Below are 25351 nucleotides of genomic sequence, written 5' to 3'. Positions count from 1 at the left end.
AGGCTCAATATCTGCTTCTATAGGTCCAGTGTGGTTTAGTATTTAGCGAGCCAGTGTGGTGCAATGGTTACAGTGTTGATTTTGTGGGATCATGTGGGAATTCATGTCTCTGCTCAGCCATGAGGCTCACCAGGAAAACTTGGAAGTGATGTATTATGTTTTATAAACCAGAGCTTGGAGGCTCTGGTTTATAATTTCATTTCTTTTAAAATGCAACATGACTGATACACCATTAATCTGGGGGATATAGTCAGTAGCGGGCGATTGTGTTGTTGTTTTCAAAACACGCTTGGGGAAAAATTTTGTATTTTTCTGTGATTTAAAAAGTGATTTTTTAAAAAAAATAAGGTAACATGTTACTTGCAAAGAACTGTAATGTGTAACCTTTTGCTTTATGTAACAAGTAATGGCAGCATGTTAATCTTTTTAAAAATAACAATTTGAGATCTGAATTAAACACTTATCTAAACTTCACAAGGTGATATAAGACCAGAAATTAAGGAAAGTGATGAAACCCTTGAAAGGAATAGTAGGAAACTGCATGATGTGGCTGATGTCACAGAAAAGGTCCTACCAACTGCATTTTAGCTGATCCAAGGGGTGAAGAGCTCTCCAGCTCTTTGCAGGTAAAAGAGATTTTAAAACAAAACAAAACAAAAGTAGTCTCCAATGATCCTCCCAAGGGATCTCCCTCTGTAAAATGTTGCACTCTTAGAAGTCCTGAGCATTAGTAATAGCAATGAAGTTTCTGGGAGTTTATTCTACAACCTAGTATTATTTTCTGGGAAGGCACTGATACCCATAAGTGCTCCTCTCCATTGAAAGCCTTAGTTACACAAAGCGCATACACATCACTCTCTAGGGCCCATAAATTCACTTTGTATTTAATGTATAATGGCCCAGGATCCTAGCATAGTACAGGAGGCTGAACCAAGCCTTGTCCCCTTGACACAGTCTCTCTGTATGACTGAAATGCTGCTAACAGTAGCTAGTGTTTAAAGGCTTCCTTCTTTATCACCAGTTACACACTAGGTAGACAATGGACTTTCTCTTCTTGTCACATGAGACAGCAAGCCATAAAGCACCTCTGGACTCTTGCCAACCACCATCATGGCACAGCAGTCTGGAAGGCATGAAGAAAATGAAATTAGCTCCTGATGACTGCAGCTGGGCATTGGCATTAAATCGTGCAGTCTGTTCTGGCACTGTGTTCCCAGCAAAAGTATGCAAGTCCTTCTGTGATGATGATAATGATTAACAGGCTGTTAAGGTAGCAAACATGGAGTCCAATAAACTATCTTGCTAAAAGTCCCTTTCATATCATGGTTTTCAACTTGGATCAACTCACAAAGGAGAGGATATATTGGCATATATATTCATAGTACAGTGTGTGCCAAATCCAGCCACCATTTTTCACCACTGCCACTGCTGTTCCCAAGGAGAGAGCCTATGTGTTTTGGTGGATAAAGTATCAGACCTGGAGCAGGAGATCACGTTTCAGACTCTATGTTCACAAATTTAAGTAAGTAAATAAGTATAAATCTGAAGATGCAATCAGTTATCCATGTGACGATTCTTATGTTTACAGTATTTCTGTATTAGTTTATTTTAATTTAAATCATCTGGACTTTTCAAGTTTCATACCTTATTAAGCAATTGTTAGATTTTTTTAGAAAGAGGTTCCGTTTTGAATACTGTATTTGATTTTTCACCCTAATTAAATAATTGTGATGTGAATTCTCATCCTGGAAATTTCATTCCAGTGTGGTCTGCATCATGGGGCACAGAATTCTCAAGTTACAATTTCAAAGGCGAATCATTTGTTTCTTCATTTTAAAGATGGAAAACTCTTATATGTATTACCATTGTCTACCTAGTGTGTAACTGGTGATAAAGAAGGAAGCCTTTAAACACTAGCTACTGTTAGCAGCATTTCAGTCATACAGAGAGACTGTGTCAAGGGGACAAGCCTTGGTTCAGCCTCCTATAATCATGTTTTGCCTCAGAAATTTTCTAAGGGCCATGAATTTCTGTTAAGATGTATTTCATACAATTTTCTTGGAATTGTTCTTTCTAGTTAAGTCATATCATGACTTCATAAGCACATGGGTTTAGGGATGTAACAGCAGATGTTAGATAGATATGCACTTGGATCAAGAACCACTTCATCAAAGGTCAGCTCTGGATGTTGAAGCCGTATGTTTTGGTGCAAGCTCCTTGATCAGGTCCACAAAGTCTGTTTTTTCAAAGCATGCTTTGCACACTTCCCCCCAGCCATCCAGGATCTTCTTCAGCTCAGCCACTCTCATCTTAGAGAGGTCTACTGATGTTAAGTCAATTTTCCTTTCTGTAAAAACAAATAATCCACATCAGATGCTCAGTTTATTTTGTTATTTGTCTAGTCTTAGAATAAAGTCAAAGAATGAAGTCCCCTTCCCACAGCAAAAAGCACAAACTCTCACTAAAAAGAGCTTTTCCAGATATCTTCCCAAAAAATACTACAGAGGACAAACTGTCTCATAAATAAACAAAAGCAAAAGGGACTGGGAACATCCTACAGATTTGATGTAAAAAAAAAAAAAAGACAAACGAGAGTCTCAGAATGCATAAAAAAGGATTATATTTTTTTGAACTAGCCTGTTTTGGCCAAAAAACTGTGTGTGTGTGTGGTCTTCCTCGAGGGAGAACAATATGAAAATCAACTTACAGGGTTTCGTCAGGCATTAGCTGGAGAAAAGCTTTTTGGAATCCCCTGTAGCATGATTTTTAAATTGTCTTTCTCTGAAGAAGGCCACACAATTAATGTTATTATTATTGCTGAACACATTGGTCTGTTTTGAGGAACAAAATATTCTTTCACATATCCTCAGACACTTTCTCTTTTTCTCTTCTTCGGTGTCTCTTATAACCAGCCAGATACCTATGGAATTTCATCAGCAAGGCATGCTGATAGAGGGACAGTGGTTCCACTCTTTCTTGTAGGGGATATTCAGAGGGTGGTGCTGGGGGATTCCTGCTTGACTCCTTGGACATTGGCTTGTGAAGCCCCTCAAAGTCCAGTTTTGTCCTCTGTGCTTTTTAACATCTACACAAACCTCCTAGAAGAGATTATCTGGAGTTATGGGGTCAGATGTCACCAGTATGATACCCATTTCTATTACTCCTTTCCACCTAATTCCAAGGAAGCTGTTTGTGTGCTAACTAGTGCCTGGTAGCTAAAATGGACTGGATGAGGCAATAAATTGAAGCTTGTGAAGTCGAAGGCTTTCATGGCCAGAATCCATAATTTTTTGTGGGGTTTTCGGGCTATGTGGCATGTTCTGGAGGAGTTTATTCCTGATGTTTCACCAGCATATGTGGCTGGCATCTTCAGAGAATGCTGGCATGGGAGTTAGTGGGGTATATATATACTGTATGACCCTTGGTTGAGAGGAAGTGATTTACATGTTAATCTCTTTGATGGTCTGTTGTTGAATGGAAGGGTGTCTATTTAATTAATGATCCATTGTCTGCTAGGAAATCCCCCTGATCCTGGGTGGTTTTCATTTGTATGGGCTGGGTCTTGATTTTGGTGTTTTTCAAGACTTTGTTTATTTTAAGGGTTCTTCTTTCCTGTTGAAGTTGTCCAGGTGCTTATGGATTTGAAAACTGAAGCTTAATCCAGACATGACAGAGGTGCTCTTGGTAAATTGAAAGACAGATCCAGAAATAGGAATTCAGCCTATGTGAAATCGAAGGCTTTCATGGCCGGCATCCATAGCTTTTTGTGGGTTTTTCGGGCTATGTGGCCATCTTCTATAAGAGTTTATTCCACACGTTTCACCAGCTTCTGTGGCTGGCATGAACATGGCCACATACCCAAAAAAACCCACAAGAAAACTATGAATTCAGCCTATGTTAGATGGGGTTATATTCCCCCTGAAGACGTAGGCTCACAGTTTAGAGGTACTCCTGGATTCAGCTCTGAGCCTGGAGTCCCAGGTTTCAGTAGTGACCAGAAGTGTTTTTACACAATTAAAGCTAGAATGTACCCATACCTGGAGAAGTTGAATCTGGCCACAGTTGTACATGCCTTAGTTACATCCCGTTTGCATTCCTCTAATGCGCTCTGCATGGGGCTGCCTTTGAAAAGTGCTCAGAAACTTCAGCTTGCCCAAAGAACTGCAGCCAGGTTGCTAACTAGGACTCACTAAAGGGAGCTCCATTGTCTGTGTCCATTTCAGGAGACAATTCGAAGTGCTGGTTTTGACCATGAAGCTCTATATGGTTTGGATTCAGGCTATTTGAAAAATTGTATCTCCCTTTATGAGCCCATTAGCACTCTAAGATTATCTGGAGAGGCCCCTCTTGCCATCCCACCACTTTCTCAGGCTTGTTTGGTGGATACATACTTTCTCGGTTGCTGTTCCCAGTCTTTGGAACTCCCTCCCTCGAAGGCCAGAATGGCCCTGTCCTTGCTTTCCTTCTCCCAGCAAGTCAAAACACATTTTTTCCACCACGCTTTTACCAACTAACCCAAGTTGGGCTTTTAATGCTTTATGGTTCTGTTTTTAAGACTGCTATAATCTTTTAGTGCCTTTTAATATTTCTAATGTTTAATGTTTTAACTCCATTAATTGTTTAATTGCTTATTTATATTTATTTGGTATTGTTTTTAATTTATATTATATATGTTAGCTGCTTTGAGATCCATTATCAAGAGAAAGGTGAAATGCAAATGAATAAAATAAAACATTAATAGTAATAATAATGATAATAGGGATGATGGTGATGCTCGTCTTTCCTTGTGGTTCCCCAGTATCTGATATATCATCTCTGAAGTAGAAAGTTTCATTCAGCTAGCAACACAGGTGATAATTACTGATATATTGGTCTTGAACAGAGTAGCATCTACCCATTTACAAGCTGTCAATGACTGAAATAAAAATATCGCCCAGCATCCTATTACTGAATTACGATGGTGCAGTGATTTGAGTGTTGGACTACGACTCTGGAGACCAGGGTTCGATTCCCAGCTCAGCCATGAAACCAAGTGGGTGACCTTGGGGAAGTCACATGCTCTCAGCCTCAGGGGAAGCCAATGGCAAATCTCCTCTGAACAAATCTGGCCAAGAAAACCGCATGATGGTGTTGCCTTAGGGTCTCCATACGTCAGAGACAACTTGAAGGCACACAGCACCAACAACAAAAGTGACACCACCTCAAGTCACTTTTTTGATTGTTGTAGAATTTGGAATTCTTTTCCAACTACTGTATGCAATAACTGCCCCCGCCCCCACTTTCCTTGTAAGCAGCACAGCCCTACCTCAACCTGGCAATTTCCATATTACTGGAAAGCAGGGAGATGAGTGGGAATGTATCTGTTTTCCTGTAGCTGAATGTGCTGCAAGGATGTCATCTACAGAGACTTCTTAAGGGTCCCCAGAAGTCTTTGCAGAAGTAGCTGTTTGATAAATGAACATCTCGTAAACCAGGATCTTGACCACTTGCTTGAGTTATGTAAAACTAAAATACCATCCTAATCTCAACAACCCTAAAACAATAATTGTGGGGTTTTAAAAAAAATAAATTTGAATGTTTTGGAGGGAAAAAATGCAATTTGTGGCAAATTAGCCATCAATCACCAGGCAGAAACATGATGGACATAATTTTCCCCCTACCTTCCGCCCCCCATAAATGGAGCAATCATGTTTACTTTGCTCTTGCTTGGTTTGCACATGGATTTCACCGTACCGTATTTGAGTTCACAAATCTGAATGTCCGTTTTCTTGAGCTTCTCACAGATTTTGGTCACAGGTACATGAGCACTCATTGGACGGCTGACTTCACTAATGATCTTGGTAGCTGCATCGCTTGTGGCTCCAAGGTAATAGCACTACAGAACAAAGCAGAGAAGGGAAAAAGGAACCATGCTTCATGTCAACACCAATTCAGTGCCAGAGGCATTCCCATTCCCATTCCCCAAGCTCTCACAGCTTGAACCAAAGCACTGAAGTACTGTTAAGAAAAGAGAGCGAAATGGAGCAGGGAGGCATACCAAGCGGTTTTCTTTTCCTTTCGTGTTTGTGCAACTCCTGATCAGTTCCTTCTCTATGGAAGCCACAGAAAAATCTGAATGCTTTTCTTTCAAAGAATTGTAAAACTTTTCCAAAAATCCTTGACACACTGTAATAAGAAAAAGAAATGTTAAATTGCACACCCACCCACACATACACACAAGCAAAAAAGCAAAGTTGACTGCAGCGGACAGGAATCTGTTACTCCATTAAAAAATGAAGACATCTGCTTCACATACAAGAAATGGTGTGTGTGTGTGTGTGTGTGTTTTGCAGTGGAAGCTTTTTCCTCCCCACTCCTCCTTTTCAGTGTCAGCCTCAATATCTTTGTAGAATATGCACATCTGATTTGAAAACAGTCCCACTGGTACTTCCCCATGTGTCACTGTACACACTGAAGCTTACAACTGGTGGTATAGAAATTCTGTCCCAGAGAAAGATAACCTTTTCCTCTGGGACACACTTGGGTTACTGTGCGAAGCCAGTACTGTGGACTTTATAGTTCAATGATGGCCATTTGGTGAGCATGGAATGGGATTTGATTCCTGGACAGACCTCTGATCATCAGTGGAATGAGGCAGAAATGCTTCTGATGATACAGGAAATTCAGGGTGACTGTGAGGAAAACAGGACACTCATATGTATTTCCACCTGGAAGTGTTCAAAGATGCTTGTGTGTATGTGCCTTCAAGTTGCCTGTCAAGCTATGGTGACCCCATGAATACATAGGGTTTCCTTAGGCAAGGATTACTCACAAGTGGTTTTACCAGTTCCTTTCTCTGAAATATAACCTTCAGAACCTGGTATTAATTGGTGGTGTCCCATCCAAGTACTAATCAGGGCTGATCCTGCTTAGCTTTCAAAATCAGATGGGATCTGATTCCTTTAGGATATTTAGACCTCAAAAACGCTTACACAGTACAGTGGACCCTTGTTATACGCTGGGGTTTGGTTCCAAGATCCCCCGTGTATAACAAAATCCGTGTATGCTCAAGTCCCATTAAATATAATGACATAGCAAAATGGTGTCCCTAATAAAAAAATGGGAAATCAAGGTAAATTTATACTTTTTTGGAACATTTTCAAACCGTGTATGCTTGAATCCGTGTATAAAAAATCCGTGTATAAGAAGGGCCGACTGTAATAACTATTATGTGAGATTCCCTTCATTTCACCACTGGGAGAAGTGTTGGAAGTACCTGCCAATTCTACCTGCATGCTAATAATCCTCTTTTTAAAAATCATAGGCTGAATCCAATTGTTAATCTAAAGTAGAGACCCAATGAATGAATGAATCAATGAACAGGACTTCTTGAATCGATACTTATTTAAGTTCCATTGATTCAACTGGGCAACTCTAAACTGTATGTGAAACAAAATCATTAGCTCTCCAGCAGGCATAACACAGATCTCCATCATAATATCAGTGATGATGTTCTTGTAGTAGTTATAGTTCCTCTTACTATGTTGTTGTTGTTGTTAACTGTCTTTGAGTTGACTCAAACTCATGGTGACCCTGTGGGTGAGACACCTCCAAGACCCCATCCTCCATTGCTCTGCTTAGATCCTGCAAAGTCATGTCAATGACCTCCCTAATTCAGTCTATCCATCTGATGTGCAGCCTTCCTCTCTTTCTACTACCCTCTACTTTCCTGGCATTATCGTCTTTTCTAGTGAGTCATGCCTTCTCATGATGTGGCCAAAGTATGATAGCATCAATTTGAACATCTTGGTTTTCAGGGAGAGTTAAGGCTTGATCTTTTCAAGGACCTATTTGTCTTTTTAGCCGTCCATGATATCCTCAGCACTTTTTTCCAGTACCACATCTCAAACAAGTCTATTTTCTTACTCTCTGGTTTCTTTACTGTCCAGCTCTTGCATCCGTACATGATAATGGGAAATATGATTGCTTGGGCGAGTCTAACTTTAGTGCTTAGATGTGTATCTTGACTCTTTAGGATCTTTTCTTCCCATACCGGTAGGAAAAAAATAATTCAACAATATCTTGTGCTTATTTTTCTTCCCAATTCCCTATCTCTAGTTCTACAGAAAAGGTGAGTCTTTCTGACTGTGTTTGCATATGATGCACTGGTGGCCAACCTCTAGCACTACAGATATGGTTGGATTGTTACTGTCTTTAGCCCCAGCTAGCATAGCCAATGGGAAAATATGATAGGAACATCAGTCCAGCCACTTCTGGAATGGTCATCCAGAGGCAAACATTATTAACAGTTGGGGAAACATGACAGATCTTGGTTCATATTGGAATTTCAATGATTTGTTTAGGTTGGAGGGTTGGCTGGTGGCTTGTGTTCCCAAATATCTGTGTGGGAGGCCATAGCTCCTTGCTTGGACTAGAAGTCGCCTCTGATGCGTCAATGAATGTCTCTCACCATGAAGGTGACTGCTTTCATAGTGGCAACAACTCTGCCTCACAGGAACCCATCGTGAACTAGTTATTGACTTATTTCAGTATAGTTCAGTGTCCTTTTTACTGGTAATTGGCTCATATACATCATTTTCATCTGCCTTTCAACCACTTGCTCTGGTTTTCAAAACGGCCATGACTGACTAGAGGCTATGCTAATAGTAATTCTCACCTGGAATGGCAAATATAACACTAACTTTGGGGTTGGATGCCTGGCCTTATCTAATAATAATAATAAATAATAATAAAACTTTTATTTATATCCCATTCTCCTGTAGCAAGAAAATCAGAGCAGCTGACATTAAAATGTCCACATACAATATAATACATAAAATTACAATACCCCCCCTTTAAAAAGAATTAAATCTACATTTACTAATTTACGTTTAGTAAATAAACCTTCTTCCTAATTTCAGCTGTTGGGTCATGGACCTCAGTTTGGTTGCCTTTGAACCTCACGTTCTAAAATAGGCTAATCCCCCTCCCTCTTTTATTAATACTTATCCTAATATATCACTTTATCTTAATATGTATCTTCTATTCTGCTACTGTAATCAAAGCCAGCCACTTGGTGATTTTTGACAGAGAACTGATATTGTCCTCCACAAAGTAATAAATTCTGCTACAAAATGCGTAATGTGATCATCATGATCCCTTTGTGCCATCTAGAGGAAAGACGATGGCATTTCCATCTGTATGATATTGCACTGCTTTAATGCTCATGGCTCCATTTTATGGAATCATGGGGTTAGCAGTTTGTGGTGGCACCGAACTACAAATCCCAGAATTCCACTGCAATAAGCCATGGTCTTTAAAGCAGTATCAAACTGTATTAATTCTGCAGTGCAGTTGCAGCTGTTTGTCTAGCCCCTTTTCAGATAGCATTCTGCCACCAGACAAATGTTCCAGCCAGGCAACCCTTTTGCCTAATAATCTGCCTTTCATCTGTAACTGGGGCATTCCTTCAACATGGTGTTGTGCTTATCAGTTTTACTGTTGTGTGTGCTTGGGACTGTGATATATGGGGCAAGGCTGTGGAATCCAAGTTGGAAGCAATTCTGGATGGAGTTGGAAACTGGATGGATGGAAACACCAACTCCCAGAATTCCATAGCCTTGAGCCAAAGAAAGAGTTATTTCACCAATGTGGATGCAGCCAGTTAAGCCATGCAGCTATTAATAGGCCACACACTCCTCGCTAATTATAGCATTCAAGGCAAGGCAAGGCAAGGCAGGGGTGCAGCAAGGCCCCTTCGGTGTCCCTCACCTTCGCACTGAGCCTCCGCGCTCCTTGGAGCGAGGCAAAACAGAGCCACCGCCAGCAACAAGAAGCCTAAAATGCAACGGGGGAACTGCATGGCTGGCTGCAAAAAAAAAAAAAACACCCTGCGCGCGAGACGCTCCCCGGGAACAGAAACCACGCCCCTTTTCCCGGGCCAACGTTCTATTCTATCTAAAACCTCCGACTCTCTGCTCTGCTCAATGACGTCACCCCCAACGCTGTTCTGATTGGGCGGGAGGTTAGAGGAAAGGACGCGGGCGGCGATTGGCTCTTCCCCGAGGTGCATTGTGGGTAAGGAGGGTCCTGGGACCTCACAGCGTTTCAGCCCAGCCAGCAGCAGCTTCATGGCGGCCATTGGAGTCCACCTGGGGAGCACGTGCGCCTGCGCGGCCGTTTATAAGGTGCGGGGGGGGCATTGTGTCTCGGAGGGGGGCCTGAAATAGAACGTTCAGGGAGAAGGCGTTGGGAGCCGAGTTCGAATCCCCCCCGCTCTGCTTGGGCCAGTCACACTCCAAACTGTTTTATGCAGTGCTTCCTTTCATTTGGGTTAACATTATAAGCTAGGAGCCATTTCCATAATTGTTTTATGCAGTACTTCCTTTTATTTGGGTTAACATTATAAGCTAGGAGCCATTTCCAAACTGTTTTATGCAGTACTTCCTTTTATTTGGGTTAAAATTCTAAGTTAGGAGCCATTTCCAAAATTGTTTTATGCAGTACTTCCTTTTATTTGGGTTAACATTATAAGCTAGGAGCCATTTCCAAAATTGTTTTACATTCCAAAGCAGAGAAGTTGACATGACCTGGAACCCTTCATCCTGACAAACTTTGCCCTCAGTTCATTTCAGTATTATTACTATTATTATTATTATTATTACTGAGCATAAGTAAAAATTCTGGAGTTTAACCACTCTGCCACAAGAGGAAGGCAAAAGCTGAACACAGATCTTGCCAAGACCAGCCTGCCATAGGGAGACCTGTTTAGTGGGTGACTTTGGACAAGTCACACTCTCTCAGCCTCGGGGAAAGGCAGCAACAAAGCCTCCCAATGAGCAAACCTTGCCAAAAGTAAATAGTGTAATAGTAAAGGTTGCCAAAGGGTTGCCTTAAGTGTCACAGCAAGAAGAAGCTGGGAGCAGTCAGAAGGATCTTGTAGTTGTTGTTGTGTGTCTTCAAGTCGTTTCTGTCTATCACTGGGTTTTCTTGACAAGCTTTGTTCTGAGGTTTGTTGTTTGTTTGTTTGTTTTGTCATGGCCATCCTCTGAGGCTGAGAGAGTGTGACTCACCCAAGGTTACCCAGTGGGTTTAACATGGCTAAACTGGGATTTGAACCCTGGTCTCCAGAGTCGTAGTCCAACTCTCAAACCACTATCCCACATTAGAGTTCATCAGAAGGGACTGTGTAAAGCAAAATGTGTAATGTTCTCTCAGTCATGAATCAAACAGGTAAAAAATATAATAACAGAGAGACCAAAATGTAGAGTTCAGTGTTTCAGACAGTGCTATTATCCCAGTGCATGTTTATTCAAAAATAACTTCCAAGTGAGAGCAAGTGAGGTGTAGTGGGTTGAGCATTGGACTACGAAGACCAGGGTTTGAATCCCCACTCAGCCGTGGAAACCCTCTAGGTGACCTTTGGCAAGTCACACTCTCCCAGCCTCAGAGGAAAGTAAAGGCAAAACCCTGCTGAACAAATCTTGTCAAGAAAAGGTTGTCTTAGGCCAGTGATGGCGAGCCTATGGCACGCGTGCCAGAAGTGGCACTCAGAGCCCTCTCTGTGGGCACATGTGCCATTGCCCCAGCACAGAGTTTGTCACTAGAAAGCCAGAGGGACATGGCACTTTGCAATAAATAAGTGGGTTTTGGGTTGCAGTTTGGGCACTCGGCCTCTGAAAGGTTCACCATCACTGTCTTAGGCCCTTAAACAGGCCCTGAATGATATGAAGAGCCATGATGTTTATTCCTGACGTTTCACTAGCAGCTGTGGCTGGCATCTCACATTCATCTATGGCTGGCAAAACGTCAGGAATAAACTCTTCTACAATATAGCCACATAGCCCAAAAAACCCACAAAAAAAACTGGATGCCAACCATGAAAGCCTTCAACTTCACATTGGAAATAAAGTTGTGTTTATTGGTTTCTAGCCTAAGAAGAGAATTTGGCCTCTATAGGAAGAATGGGCAAAATGCAGACACAGGACAGCCCCAATGATGTTTTTCAGCCCTTAACCTCTCCGGACTTATTTGGTAACCAGAAAAAAAGGATGTGCTGCCTCATTGCAAACCTCCAGAAGTGACAGCTTATGTTTTAAATAGGTTGCAGGGGCTCTCTGCACTACTTAACATTAAAAGTACCCATTTTTCGAAACCAGGTGTTGTTGTTTTTTCCTTTTTCAGGAGAGATGCATTTCTGCCTGTCCAGGCAACCCCTGCAGGGTCTAAGAGAAAATTGCCCTGTGGGTCTGCTGCAGTTGGCTACCAGTGCTGTATAGGACAACATATTTAAGTACTGCTATAGAGAATGTGTTGGTTTTTGTTTAAATTAGGCAATTGCAAGCTGTAATCATCCTTGCTGTGTACCATTTCTCTGTCAATGATAATGGCTCTGAACCCAAGTGTTCCTTTTTTTCAGGATGGGCGTGCAGACGTTGTCGCCAATGATGCTGGTGACAGAGTTACTCCTGCAGTTGTTGCATTTTCAGATAGTGAAGAGGTAATTTTTTTATTCCAGAAGAAAACACTGTTTCTCTGTGTGCATATGTATTTTTTTTTTAACAAACATATTTTACACTTACTCGTTTTGCAGGTTGTTGGCCTGGCAGCAAAACAAAACAGAGTGAGAAATCTTTCAAACACAGTCGTGAAAGTGAAGCAAATTCTTGGGAGAAGGTATGGAAAGTAATTGAACTTTGAGGGGATTTAATGCTTTTTTCACTGAATGAACTTATTAAATTGAAAGTTCGCTGTTTTCCTCAAGTAATATAAGATGTTAAAACAAGTCTAAAATAAAATTTACCTTTTGATGACAATGGCAATTGGTGGCTTCTCTATCCATTTGATGGTAAATCCATTGTGGGGTTTAGTTTGAATGTTAAATGACTTATCTAAGGTGCTGAACTGTCAGCCTCACATAGGGTCAGCACTTTGGACACCACTGTTACAATTCAAACTGAAATAAATGGAGTACGACCTTTATATGCATAGAACTGATAGCCATGGTTTCACTTACCCATGTCTGATAAAAATTGTTCTCTAGGAATTTTTGAGGTCTTCCAGCATGACTCTGTAGTATCCTGGCAGAGGTTGACCATAGAGTTGTGCTGAAGGACTTAGAAATACCTAGAGACATGTTCCCTCTAGGAATCTCTACGTCTTCCAATGGGACTCTGTGGTCAACTTCCTCTGAAAGTCATTCATTTCAATAGGGTTCGCTATTATCTGCATTTTAGTGTTTTCACAGTAAATTTGTGAACATATCCCCCTTGGATCCAGAGGTTTGTTCTGTATTGCATTTACTGATCAGCTGACATGGAAACTGCTATTGCTTTAAACACAGTCATAGAACGGTGATTGTTTGGGTTGGGATTCCAGATATATCAAAACCGGCCAGTATGATTGCCTGGAACATGAACTATTTTGTTCTGATTTTGTACTTGTTGGGATTTTTGTCCAGTACAAATTATAAACAACTTGGGTCCTGGTTATCTGTGAAATCACTTCTCTGTTGTGGGACAAACAGCTGCTTGAAATCATCTAAAGAAGCCCTCCTGGTGGAACTACATCTTCCTGAGATTGGTTACATGGTCAATCAGGACATTTAGCATTATGGTATCACTGTGTGGAATATTCTCATCTTTGAAATTTGATATACCCCAACAATTTATATTTTAATAGACTTTGAAAACATACTATTCTTGCAAACCTTTCCTCTGCAGTGTCTATTGTTGTTATTGTTGTATTTTATACTGCCTTTTTCCCAGTTTGGGACTCAAAGTGGCCAGCAACAGTTAAAATAAACATAGCTAAACATTCAAAGCATGTATTAAAATGTGTAATTAAGCTATCAAAAAAAATTAAAACCTGTTATAATATAAACCATTAAAGTGGAAACAGAAAAATATAGAAAATCCAGCACATTATGCCAGGCCCTTTCCTCTTGAGGTTTTCTGGGATCTGCTGGAACAAAGAGGTCTTTGCCTGCTTTCAGAAATATAGCAAAGAAGGTGCCAGTGTAAACTTTCTAGGAGGAGAATTATAGAGCCTATTTCCTATCTGTCTATTTTATGGACAATATACATATTGTGTTCTAATAATTTTTTTATTGTTGTTCAACACTTTGAAATCTTCTGATCTATATGGTTTATAAATATTTGTGAATAACATAAATGCTGAGAAATAGTCCAGAGGTGCTGCTTCAACCAGGGACTGAAATGGGACTTCATGGAACATAATTTCCATACGATGAAAATAATGAACATATTTTTGTATTTGGTGTTTGTAAGGCATCTTGTAATGTGTTTTTTGTTTTGACAGCTGTGGAGATCCTCAAGCTGAAAAATATATTGCAGAAAGCAAATGTTCAGTAAGTAAGACTCTACCTCATATATTTTTTTAATAAACATGATTTTTTTTTATGCCTCTAGTATCTTTCCTAATAGCATTAAGACTTGTTAAGAAGTAAGGCTTCTTAAGATTTTTCAGGAGTATGTAATACACAGGGAGCCAGTGTGATGTAGTGGTTTGAGTGTTGGAGTACAACACTGGGAGACCAAGGTTTGAATCCTTGCTCAGCCATGAAAGCCTGCTGGGTGACCTTAGGCAAGTCACACTCTCAGTCAGAGAGGAGGGCAAATGCAAACACTGTCTGAGCAAAATTCTGCCAAGAAAACTCCATGATAGAGTTGCTGTAAGTAAGAAATGACCTGAAGGCACTCAACAACAGCATGAATGCTGCTCATGAAAAAGGGTGGAAGCTCTTAAATGTTGGGAACCTCCAGGTCTTGTTGAACACATTTCCCACTCATCTACACACTTCACTTGATAGTGTCTTAGCTTAAGAGGTGATATGGCTAAGTGAGAGTTTCACAAAGGGATGTTTGCTGTGGCAAAGATTCTCAAACCTTCTGCTCTCTGGGCAGTGATAGAATCACAAAATAGTTGAGAATGGAGTTCTGTAATTAAGTTTTCCAGTTGAAATACAGACATTGGTTCTAGAGGAGGACCATCCAAACTCCTACCAAAGTTTGTCTTTGACCAAAAAAAATCCTCACTTTTCCAGCTAAAAAAGCACTCATCTGGGGGCACATTAGGCCATTGTAAGCTATCCCTCCCACTCCCCAAAACAGTTGTAATTTGCCTTTAAATGGTGGCCAAAGGTAACAAAACATCACTTATGTTCTACCAAAACAGCAGCTGCAAGATAATGCTGCAGCCCTCTAGGGGAGTCCAAAATAATGATATGGAGAGGTCTGCTCTTGGTCTTAGTAAAAGACTGTGGGGCATAGCTTTGGTTCATGGCAGTCAAACATAAAGCTGTTGGTTATTCTGTGGTATAGTAGGTTACAGCAGTTAAGAGCTATAAAACTCAGGGCAATGATTTAGTGTTTGTTGTTTTCTCGAGATATGTTTTGGACAAGTTGTGCTATGTTTCAAATCTGTACTGTGCTTAACTTTCTGTGTCATGAAATGTTACTAAATTCATTGTTAAGGTAGGGAGCGCACTGATATTTTTGAACCACATGAAAGAATATTTGTGTTACAAATCATCCGTGTTAAAAGGAAACTTGGGATGCAGATAAGCTGAGAGAGATTCATGTTTGCTTCTGTTTGTTTTCATTTATAGATCAGTGAAAAGAATGGAAAATTAAATTATGAAATAGATGGAAAATTTGTTTCCCCAGAAGATGTTGCAAAATTGATCTTCAGTAAGATGAAAGGTGCAGTGCTCAAATATAGTGGTGTTTTCCCATGCTTGATAAGTAGTCCTATGAAAGAATTTGATTTTACACACATTGTTTCTTTTTATATATAGAAACTGCTCAATCTGCTTTGGGTTCAGATGTCAATGACACTGTTGTTACAGTACCATTTGACTTTGAAGAAAAGCAGAAGAATGCCCTTGGGTGAGTAGTAACAACAACAACAACAGTATTTATTTATATGCCGTGGCTTGCAACAGAGGGGATAATAGACGGTTCCCTGCCCTCAGGCTTACAATCTAAAAAGACACAACACAAAAGGAGAAGGGGATGGTGGAAGGGGATGAAGTCCAGTGGTTCTTCTCTCCCTCCGAGGCCTGGACCAAGGCAGATGGACTGGAGGGAGAGCTCTTCTTCAGGCTAGCCCTGATGGAGCTGGGCCTGCCTGGTCAACTCCCTTGCAGGCCAGAAGATGACAGTTATGGAGGGAGGAGTTTCTTTTTCCAGGCTAGCCCTGATGGAGCTCTTCTTCTTTCATGCGTCTGCACTGGGCCTTAATTTCATTCCATTGAAATTCAAAACCTGGCTTTTTATTTACATCTTCTGGCTTAGTGTTTTCATACAAATCTGTAAACAAACATGGGTTAAAACTGGTGGCGCAGGGGTTAAATGCCTGTACTGCAGCCGCTCACTCGAAACCACAAGGTTGCGAGTTCAATACCAGCAAAAGGGCTCAAGCTCGAGTCAGGCTTGCATCCTTCCAAGGTCGCTAAAATGAGTACCCTGCTTGTTGGGGGCAATTAGCTTACAGTTGTAAACCACTTAGACACTGCTGGTTCGGTATGAAGTGGTGTATAAATGAAGCTGTTTTGTTTGTTTTAACTTTTTAAATTGATAAATTATTTAATATGAATTTAGAATATTTAAATTGTTTTACTTTTTTAAAAATTATGTTTACTTTTTAATTATTAAAATAGTTTGAAAATGTTTCTGATTATTTTATTGTAAGCAACCCAGAGATCTGATGACATGTTGGGATATAAAAGCTTTAATGAAATAAATTGTGGGCTCCAAGTAAAAGGATTTATGTGAAAGTAAATATTTGTAAGATTCTGTACTGTCGTCTGTCATCACATTTATGTGATTTTTAAAATAATGTACTACTATAGCTTGCTTAAGGTGTATCTTGTTTTGGCAAAATATGAAAAAAGATAATTATATAATATAATGAGTTCAGTTGTGTAAATATACAGTCCTCCCTCTGTTCTTGTGGTCTTCGGATCTGCATCCGTCACTTATGCACGAGGGATGAACGGAGGGAGAAAGAATGGGGGGTGTCTGCAGTGCGCCCGCACCTATATTGAATATAGGCGTGAGGGGGTCCGTAATGAATCCCCTGTGAAAAAGGAGGGGCAACTGTACTACAAATATCTTTGCTAATTAGTGTGAAGTCAAGATATGTTAGTTAGTTTCACAGTTTAGCATTGTGAAACAAAATACTAATCTGTAAAAATCATGTCTTTATTACAGTGAAGCTGCAGTGGCAGCTGGACTTAATGTTCTTAGGCTGATTCATGAACCATCTGCAGCTCTTCTGGCTTATGGAATTGGGCAAGATTCACCCAGTGGGAAAAGGTAGCAATATATGTTAAAATATATTGAAATATTTGTATGGTATAGTCCTGATCATGTTTATACAGAAATAAGATTTGTTAGGGCCACTGTCTTAATAAGAATGTCTAGCATTCCAGACTTGGAGTAGGATATACAAACAGTTAAGAATCTTTACATGATCTAATATAAAACTTGGGAAATGTTTAATGTATCTTTATTTAGCATACATCCAGTAATGTGATTCATCAAGTTGATTGAGCCTGTGAAAATATTGAAAAGAATAAACATGGAATTGTAGTTGACATAGTAGTTAGTACCAATACAGATGTACACCAGCAATAAACATTTAGTTCTGGTCTTAGTAAAAAATAAATAAATGTTGAAGCAAATGGCACACCCCCAGTTTAGTTGGGGTCCAGAATTTCAGTGAGTGATCTGCCATTGTATTTTTTTCTAAGAGATTCCTAGCTAGGAAATTGCTTCAGAGATCTTGCCAGGAGACTGTGTTACATGTTCTTTGTCTTGAAATTTTACAGTCTCAGCAGCACTCAGGCAAAGAATCAACAACTTGGGGCATGTTGCTCTTAAACTAAGCACTGAAACCAGAGTTTGGAAATGTCACTGTTTTGGACTTTAACACTGAAAAATCACCTACCAAGCTTTTTTGGCCATGGAAGTTTTCCAAGTAATTTATACACAGATAATTGCCTGAGAAAGCACTTGTCTTGTGTTCTCATTCCATATGATCCCATTAATCATACTGATTTATATAAATAGCTATGATAAAATTATTTGTCAAGATTTACATTAGTTACTACTTTGCTGTATGCCACCATCTCTACTGCAAACGAGAAAACCCAAGTCCTTTCCAACAACATTTTTAAACTTATTAATTGTAACTAAATTTTGAGGCAAGGAATTGAAATTCAGTTTTGAACTGTTATTTTATACTGTATTTTAAATTCTTCTGGTAATTTCTTGATAACTAATATTGACCAAAGACACATGATCTTAGTTGATTATTTTTCATTTTCGCACTTTGAAGCAATGTATTAGTTTACAAACTTGGAGGAACATCCCTGTCTATCACAGTTATAGAAGTGAACAGTGGACTGTATCGTGTACTTTCCACCAACACAGATGACAGCATAGGTGGTATTTATTTCACAGAAGCCTTAGCACAGCATCTAGCTTCTGAATTTCAGAGGTAAGCCCCTTAGAATATAAAATATACTGCGTTTTATTACTGTCCAATAAGGAATAGTTGCTGCTAAATACCTATTTAAACCTATAGTTATCAAAGTTTGTACAATGCATCAGTTTTATTATTAACACTTTGCATGACATGACATAGTTTTTAAAGATCACAGAAAATCTGTTTCACAAATGCAGCAGTAAAACAGTATTGTGGAAGAAAGATTGTTACTGTACATTTGAAGTCCTTTGCTGATTGTGAGAAAAATTCCTAATCACATAAAATGCCACTTGCATAGTGGTTATGGGGAAGAAGAATTGCCTCCAAGGATTTGGAGAGGAATACTTGGACAAAATATTTTTTGTTTGTTTATTTCAAACTACAGGTGATGAAAAGGTTTAGGTAAGCAGGCTAGCAAAGTTATTTTTAGGTTTAGTTATGTGCATTGGCTTGCACAGCTGAGAGATTTCTTTAGTCTTCACATTCCTGTAAGAACCTGCTTCTATTATCAGTACATGATGCTTTGCATTTAAAGCACAAGAGAAATTATGGGAACCAGTTTTTAATTTTTAAGATACACGATCAGTAATATGCTGTTTTTGATATGTAATGATTTAGTGTTAATAGTTTTAATGTTTAAAAGTAGTGTTTTAATTGAATTTATCATTTATTTATTTTAATGCTTTCAAAATCTCTACTCCATATTGTTATATATGTTTGCCTTAATTTATATTGTAAGCCATTTGGAGTTTCATTCAGGAGAAAAGCAGGATATGAATCAAATACATGACTGTGTTGATTCTCTGTGGTTGTTAATTACACTTTTTAAAAAACCAAAACAGATCTTATAAATATGATGTGACAGGAAACCCCAGGGCCATGATGAAGCTCATGAACAGTGCAGAAGTTGCAAAGCACTCTTTATCAACGCTAGGAAGCGCAAACTGCTTTGTCGACTCCCTCTATGATGGTCTGGATTTTGATTGTAATGTTTCCAGGTAAACCTAAATGTAATTAAATCTTTGGGTGGCAATTTTCTTCTGTTTTCATTGTCAGTACTGTAGGTGACATTCTTGGGCCTCATTCTATATCTGCCTGAAGTGTAGGGGAGAGGTAAATTACATGATGGTATTTCAGTGAGCGTGTTAAAGGAGCATTTCATAATTTTAGTAAAGTTACATTTTTAAAATGAAAATGCCTTCTCAGTTTGAGCTGTTTATAGATTGACTTGATGAAATTGACAACCATTATCATTTTGTTACATAGTTTTATTTTATAATGCTCACTGTTGTGAAGTCAGGATAGAGTTGCAGAGTATAAATCCTATCAATACAGTTTGAAGCCTGTACAATAGAAGTCAGAATATAGACTGTACTGGCATTTGTTGGTGATGGTACACAGGAGTATATAGATCAAAGCTATATATACACATAAAGGTAAAGGTAGTTATGTCTAGTCATAACCTACTGTTGGGGGCGATGCTCATGTCCATTACTAAGCTGCAGAGCCAGTGTCGTCCGAGGACTGCTCTGGTGGTCATGTGGCCAGCATGACTGCACAAAATGCTGTTACTTTCCCACCAAAGTGCTACCTGTTGGTGTACTTGCATTTGCATGCTTTCAAACTGCTAGGTTGGCAGAAGCTGGGACTAGTGACAGGAGCTCACCCCATCATGCAGCACTCAAACCTTGAACTGCCAACCTTCTGATCTCCCAATCATCAGAATTGGCATCTTAACCACTAAGCCACAGCATCCCTATATATGTGTGTGTGTATCTTTTATTGTTTGTTGACTTGCAAAGATACTGATGTAGTGATATCATATGCTTATATCAGGGCATATGATTGAATTGTCTTGTAAACATTTCCTACAGAAGAGGAAATATGTTCATTTTCCTATTTTGCTTTTTTAAAAAATCCAACAGGGCCAGATTTGAACTTATTTGCTCTGCACTTTTTCACAAGTGTATAGAAGCCATCAAAAAACTTTTACAGCAAGCTGGACTTAAGCCAGATGATATCCATAAGGTAACAAGAGAAAGAATTTTGTATATTTTAAGGCACATGAGTGTCTTATTTTTACTAATATTTAGGAATATCACATGCCAGAATTAATTTGCATAAATTATTTCATATGGATAAAGTTATGAAAAATCACTCTGTGTCCAGTTGTTAGTCTCAATTAAAGTAGAAGTTCCATTAAATCAATGGAACCAAGTTTCAGTCCACTTTCTCAATGCGAACTATACCAAGTTCCCATTGACAAAAGTGGATTGAAACTTGGTAGGGCAAGGAATCAGATTTAGGCCTTAATATTTTCTTGTTGGACATGTGTGTGCAAACCTAGTAAAAACAAACACTTTGAAAAGTCAAAAGATGCAAAAGAAATATAAGATACACAATCAATTTTATAAGTACATCATCTTCCAAAGTTACCCAAATTACTTACATTGCTTAGTAGTTAGTAATCTATGTAAGTATATACAGGTTGGATATCCCTTATCCAAAATGCTCCAGAATCCAAATGTTTTTTCCATGGGTGGCTGAGATAATGACACCTTTGCTTTCTGATGCTTCAATGCACACAAACTTTGTTTCATCCAGAAAATTACTAAAAAATATTGTATAAAATGACCTTCAGACTACTATAGCTCCACCATGCCACTACCTTGGACTTGGAGGGAGAGAAGAACTGGCAGTATCTGCTGGATCTGATCCCCTTCCCCACTGCCATTCCCTTCTAATGTAGTGTCACGTCTTTTTAGCTTGTAAGCCTGAGGGCAGGAACTGTTAAATTAGCATTTGTAAACCACTCTGGGAGCCTTTGTGGCTAAAGAACGGGGTATAAATACACTAAATACATGAGTGAACATTCAGTCCTTCATACCCACAGATTCTGCATCCATGGATTCAGCTGACCATGATTTGAGAATATTCTGTCCCCGTCCTCCTCCCCCCCCCCCCCAAAGCAAACCATGTTTTTACTGTTTTATATAAAAGACACTATTTTACTGCACCATTGTATACCAGTGGGACTTGAGCATCCACTGATTTTGGTATCCAGGCAGGGAGGGGGTCCTGGAACCAAACCATAGCCGATACAAAGGGTCTGCTATATACGAAACAGATGTTTTTAGACTTGGGTCTCTAAGATATTATATATATTATATATATGCAAATATTCCAAAACAGTTTGGATAAGAGATACTCAGCCCCACGATAGGATCACTGTAAGTCAACCTGTTGCTGGTTCACTTTCAACTGTTTAATTAGCAGTAGCACATATCCATTAAACACAGCTCTCCAAAATCGAGCAAGCCCATCATATGTGCGCGTAAGATCCTCCTGAAATCTTTAGCATTTTGAGGTTACATCTTGTGAAATCTCAGTTAATTATATTGGAATATTAGACATCTGTTGTAAGCTTTGATGTTGTCCCATGAATGCTTTAATATCCTCTAGGTAGTTCTCTGTGGAGGATCTGGTCGTATACCAAAACTGCAACAGCTGATCAAAGAACTTTTCCCAGCTGTTGAACTACTGAACTCTATTCCTCCAGATGAGGTCATTCCTATTGGGGCTGCCATAGAAGCTGGGATCCTGCTTGGAAGAGAGAATACCTTCTTAGATGATGAGATGCTGTCTATTGAATGTTCGGCAAAAGATATCTTAATGAAGGTAAGAATAAGAGTCGTACTAGTCATCACTCCCTGAAGTATCTCATTTATCTCCATTATTCTCTCACACTTGAGGTATTGTGTCTCAGATGACCTAACTGCATTTCATCACTATCATACTGAGTTTTAAGAGATCCAGAATCTATCCAACAAGTTCATACCTCTAACAAGAGTTTAAAAGAAAATTGTGCAAGCTTGTTCATGGAAAATCCCTGATTGAAATAGTTCTGATGGTCTTTATAGAATTAAATACCATTCTATATAGCAGAAGTACATGACTTCTGATGATCTAGGTGACATTTTCCCTCTCCTGGAAGGTATCAGACCACTCTCATGTCCACCCACCTCCATTGCAAATGACACATCAGAAGCTGCTGGGGGCACAATTTGCCATCGAAATGTATACCTTGGGCCCACTGTTTTAGTCTAGAAACATGAAGCAACTGAATGGTCATTTCTGCTCTGTAAAATATGGAAAACAGGCATGGAAGGAATTAAACTACTCTTGGAAGCCACATATGGCCTACAGCCAAGACTGCCCACCCGCTGTTTTTTTTAACATTAAATTGAGATGTTTCTAAATTTGCATTTGCTCCCCAATACAGCTGATTAAGAAAGCACTTCAAGCATAAGATTTGACATGAATAAAGATACATAACTGTAATGTCACATTTTTAGTGAAAACACTATAGAAACAACTAGTTTTAATATGGAAGCTGAAATAAATGTTGCCTCCATAGTTTGTTTGTGTGAAGTTTTAATACTGTAAATCTGTTTTCTAGGCAGTGGATGAATCAGGGGAAGACAAATTCATGGTGGTGTTCCCTTCAGGAACCCCATTGCCCGCTCGAAGGCAGCATACTCTACAAGCCCCAGGAAGCAACTCCTCTGTCTGCTTAGAACTGTACGAGTCTCTGGAAAAAAGCCTGGTAAAAGAAGATGACAAGTTTGCACAGGTGAAGAAAGACATGTTGGATATTCACCATGCAGTGTTATATCCGTATTTACTTGGAAACAAGTCCAGATGTGTTCAGTGGGGCTTATTTCAATCAAACTTTTTTATATATATTTAATATGCATTTAAAAATGTTGACCAGCAAAACAGCTATCTTTGGCATATTGAATTCCCTTCCCCATTGTGAACTGCTTTGTGTTCATTAAAATGCATTTTCATGTTATGGCAGCTCTCCATTGGTCTTTCAGAATGCCTGCTTATAAACCTAGGCCATGAGATGGCACTATAATCGCTAAGACAGGGGCTCTGGGACATTGCTTTTTGCAGTCTTAGGACCAATTCTATTTCATCTTGATTCTCTCAGTGCCCTAAACATATATTATGCAGGATCCTTCGTCATTCTTTCTACCTTAAAAATTTAACTGTCCCAAGGTATCGCATCTCGTTCACCAAGGCGAAGTGCAGTGTTATTGCTTCAAACCTACCTCTGCTTGATTTTACCCTTGTGGACAGCAAGTAGTTGAAACTGTCACATATTTTGTTCTCTTGTATCTTTTTAATCAGTGCCATAACCAGCTAATTGCCCCCTTGCTGAGAGGCAAGACAGGCCATTCTGAATTATTTTATGTTAATTGTTGTTGCAAGACAAATGCGTGAATATTACCCCGCTGGTTGCAAAATTTTTTGCCACAGGCTGTTAAAATTTGAGAGAATACTGACTAATGGGTCTATAACTTAGATCTATAATTTTGTAATCAAAACAAATCTCCAATGTTGTAATCTAATCTGACCACTTAATTTTATTCTTACCTTTTTGTATTTTAATTTATTTTAACATAATCTCTCTCTTTTATATCAGTTTATATGTTATGCAACCTTTCCATTTATGTGATCTAAGTTATTGTATGACTTGACAGGTCACCATAAATAAATAGATTGATTGATGTTGTGGCAGCTAAATGGCTGAGATCTGTTGTTTGTGTTTTTTTTCAAAAACAGATTGTACTCCAGGATTTAGATGTAAAAGAAGGTGGTCTCCATGACATTCTAACTGTTTTAACAATGAAAAGGTACTGGAAACTAAAACACTATTTCTTTAGTTCAGCACAGTAACTACATGGAATATGTATCCAAGTCAGTATGATAATGTTGTTGGTGTTGGGAATAATATTTATTTCAAAAGCGCTGCAATAGACTACATCAAATTATAGTGCTGTGAAAGATGTTTCCTTGTGCTGTTCTTCAGTGAATACTTTCCCCAAAATTTTGAACCTGCTTCCAGGTTAGGGGAAGATGTCATTCCTGGAACTGTGGAATAGCTGGTTACTGTAATCTTGTGCTGTCTTGTTATTTGCTTTCCCTTAAAGATATGATCATGCTGTCTAGGCAGGATAGATTCTTCTGGGACACCTCACATCTCTGTTTAGTGTGGCTTCATTAGGAAACCAGAGTGCAGCTTTATATTTTCTCAGAATTATGCCATTACTTTTATACAGGAAGAGTGTTACTTAATTTTTTAAGATGGGCTTATCTTTCATAGGATGATCTATTCTATAGCACTATAATCAGGAATGTTCTATGAACCATACAGGTTTTCTGGTACTATTTAAAAAAAGCTGTCTTTTTTTTAGGGATGGCTCATTGCATGTTACCTGCACTGATCAAGATACTGGAAAATGTGAAGCCATTACTGTGGAAGTAGCATCATAGAACAAATTCCAGATGAAGATGGTTCCATCTGACTGCTGGAGTTCCCTCAAATTCATCTTTAAAAAGGGTATCAATGGAAGATGCAATATTTTATAGTACAATAAATATGAACAATTGTTAAAAATCGCATCTGCACAGTTTTTTTAAAGGGGGAAGTTGACAATACACATTCCGTGATGAGCTACAGAAAAGAAAATGTGCAGGAGATATGTGTATCAGCATATTATATACAAAACCCACAGAATAAAGGGAAGGGGTTTGTAGAACAAGGTATGTCTCACAAGGATGAGAATAGTTGCACAAAAACAAGATGTTAACCTGCTGTAACTGGCATTGACTTTTGTGAATATGAATTGGAGAGTATAATGAATATTTGTTAATGTGAATAGTAATAAAATGTAATGTTTTATATTGATCTGCTTCTAATTTACTTGTTTTTGAATACCTGATCTGAAAGTTATTAAAGATACTACACTGAAGAGTAAGTGCATTTACATAAGTCAAACAGATCTAATCT

At 39.0% G+C, this 25351-nt stretch overlaps 2 protein-coding genes across 2 annotated transcripts; one reads left to right on the top strand and one right to left on the bottom strand.

The window, feature by feature from the left end:
* Positions 1-341: 341 nt before the first annotated feature.
* Positions 342-9857, bottom strand: CDNF (cerebral dopamine neurotrophic factor). The gene is made up of 4 exons (XM_042469957.1): positions 9751-9857; positions 6038-6165; positions 5734-5875; positions 342-2347 (listed from the first exon to the last, which is right to left on the bottom strand). Exons 1-4 carry the CDS (start codon positions 9839-9841, stop codon positions 2169-2171), a joined length of 540 nt encoding a protein of 179 aa, XP_042325891.1. The 5' UTR covers positions 9842-9857; the 3' UTR covers positions 342-2168.
* A 159-nt stretch (positions 9858-10016) lies between these two features.
* Positions 10017-25249, top strand: HSPA14 (heat shock protein family A (Hsp70) member 14). The gene is made up of 14 exons (XM_042469956.1): positions 10017-10166; positions 12398-12478; positions 12572-12654; positions 14299-14347; positions 15608-15701; positions 15797-15887; positions 17214-17318; positions 18343-18504; positions 19335-19490; positions 20418-20520; positions 21955-22170; positions 22952-23125; positions 24124-24194; positions 24756-25249. Exons 1-14 carry the CDS (start codon positions 10110-10112, stop codon positions 24832-24834), a joined length of 1521 nt encoding a protein of 506 aa, XP_042325890.1. The 5' UTR covers positions 10017-10109; the 3' UTR covers positions 24835-25249.
* Positions 25250-25351: the final 102 nt, after the last annotated feature.

The sequence above is a fragment of the Sceloporus undulatus genome, chromosome 5 (assembly GCF_019175285.1).
Source record: "Sceloporus undulatus isolate JIND9_A2432 ecotype Alabama chromosome 5, SceUnd_v1.1, whole genome shotgun sequence".
Taxonomy (NCBI): domain Eukaryota; kingdom Metazoa; phylum Chordata; class Lepidosauria; order Squamata; family Phrynosomatidae; genus Sceloporus; species Sceloporus undulatus.
The sequence above is the reverse complement of the archived record's forward strand: the minus strand, read 5'-3'. Positions and strand labels throughout refer to the sequence as shown.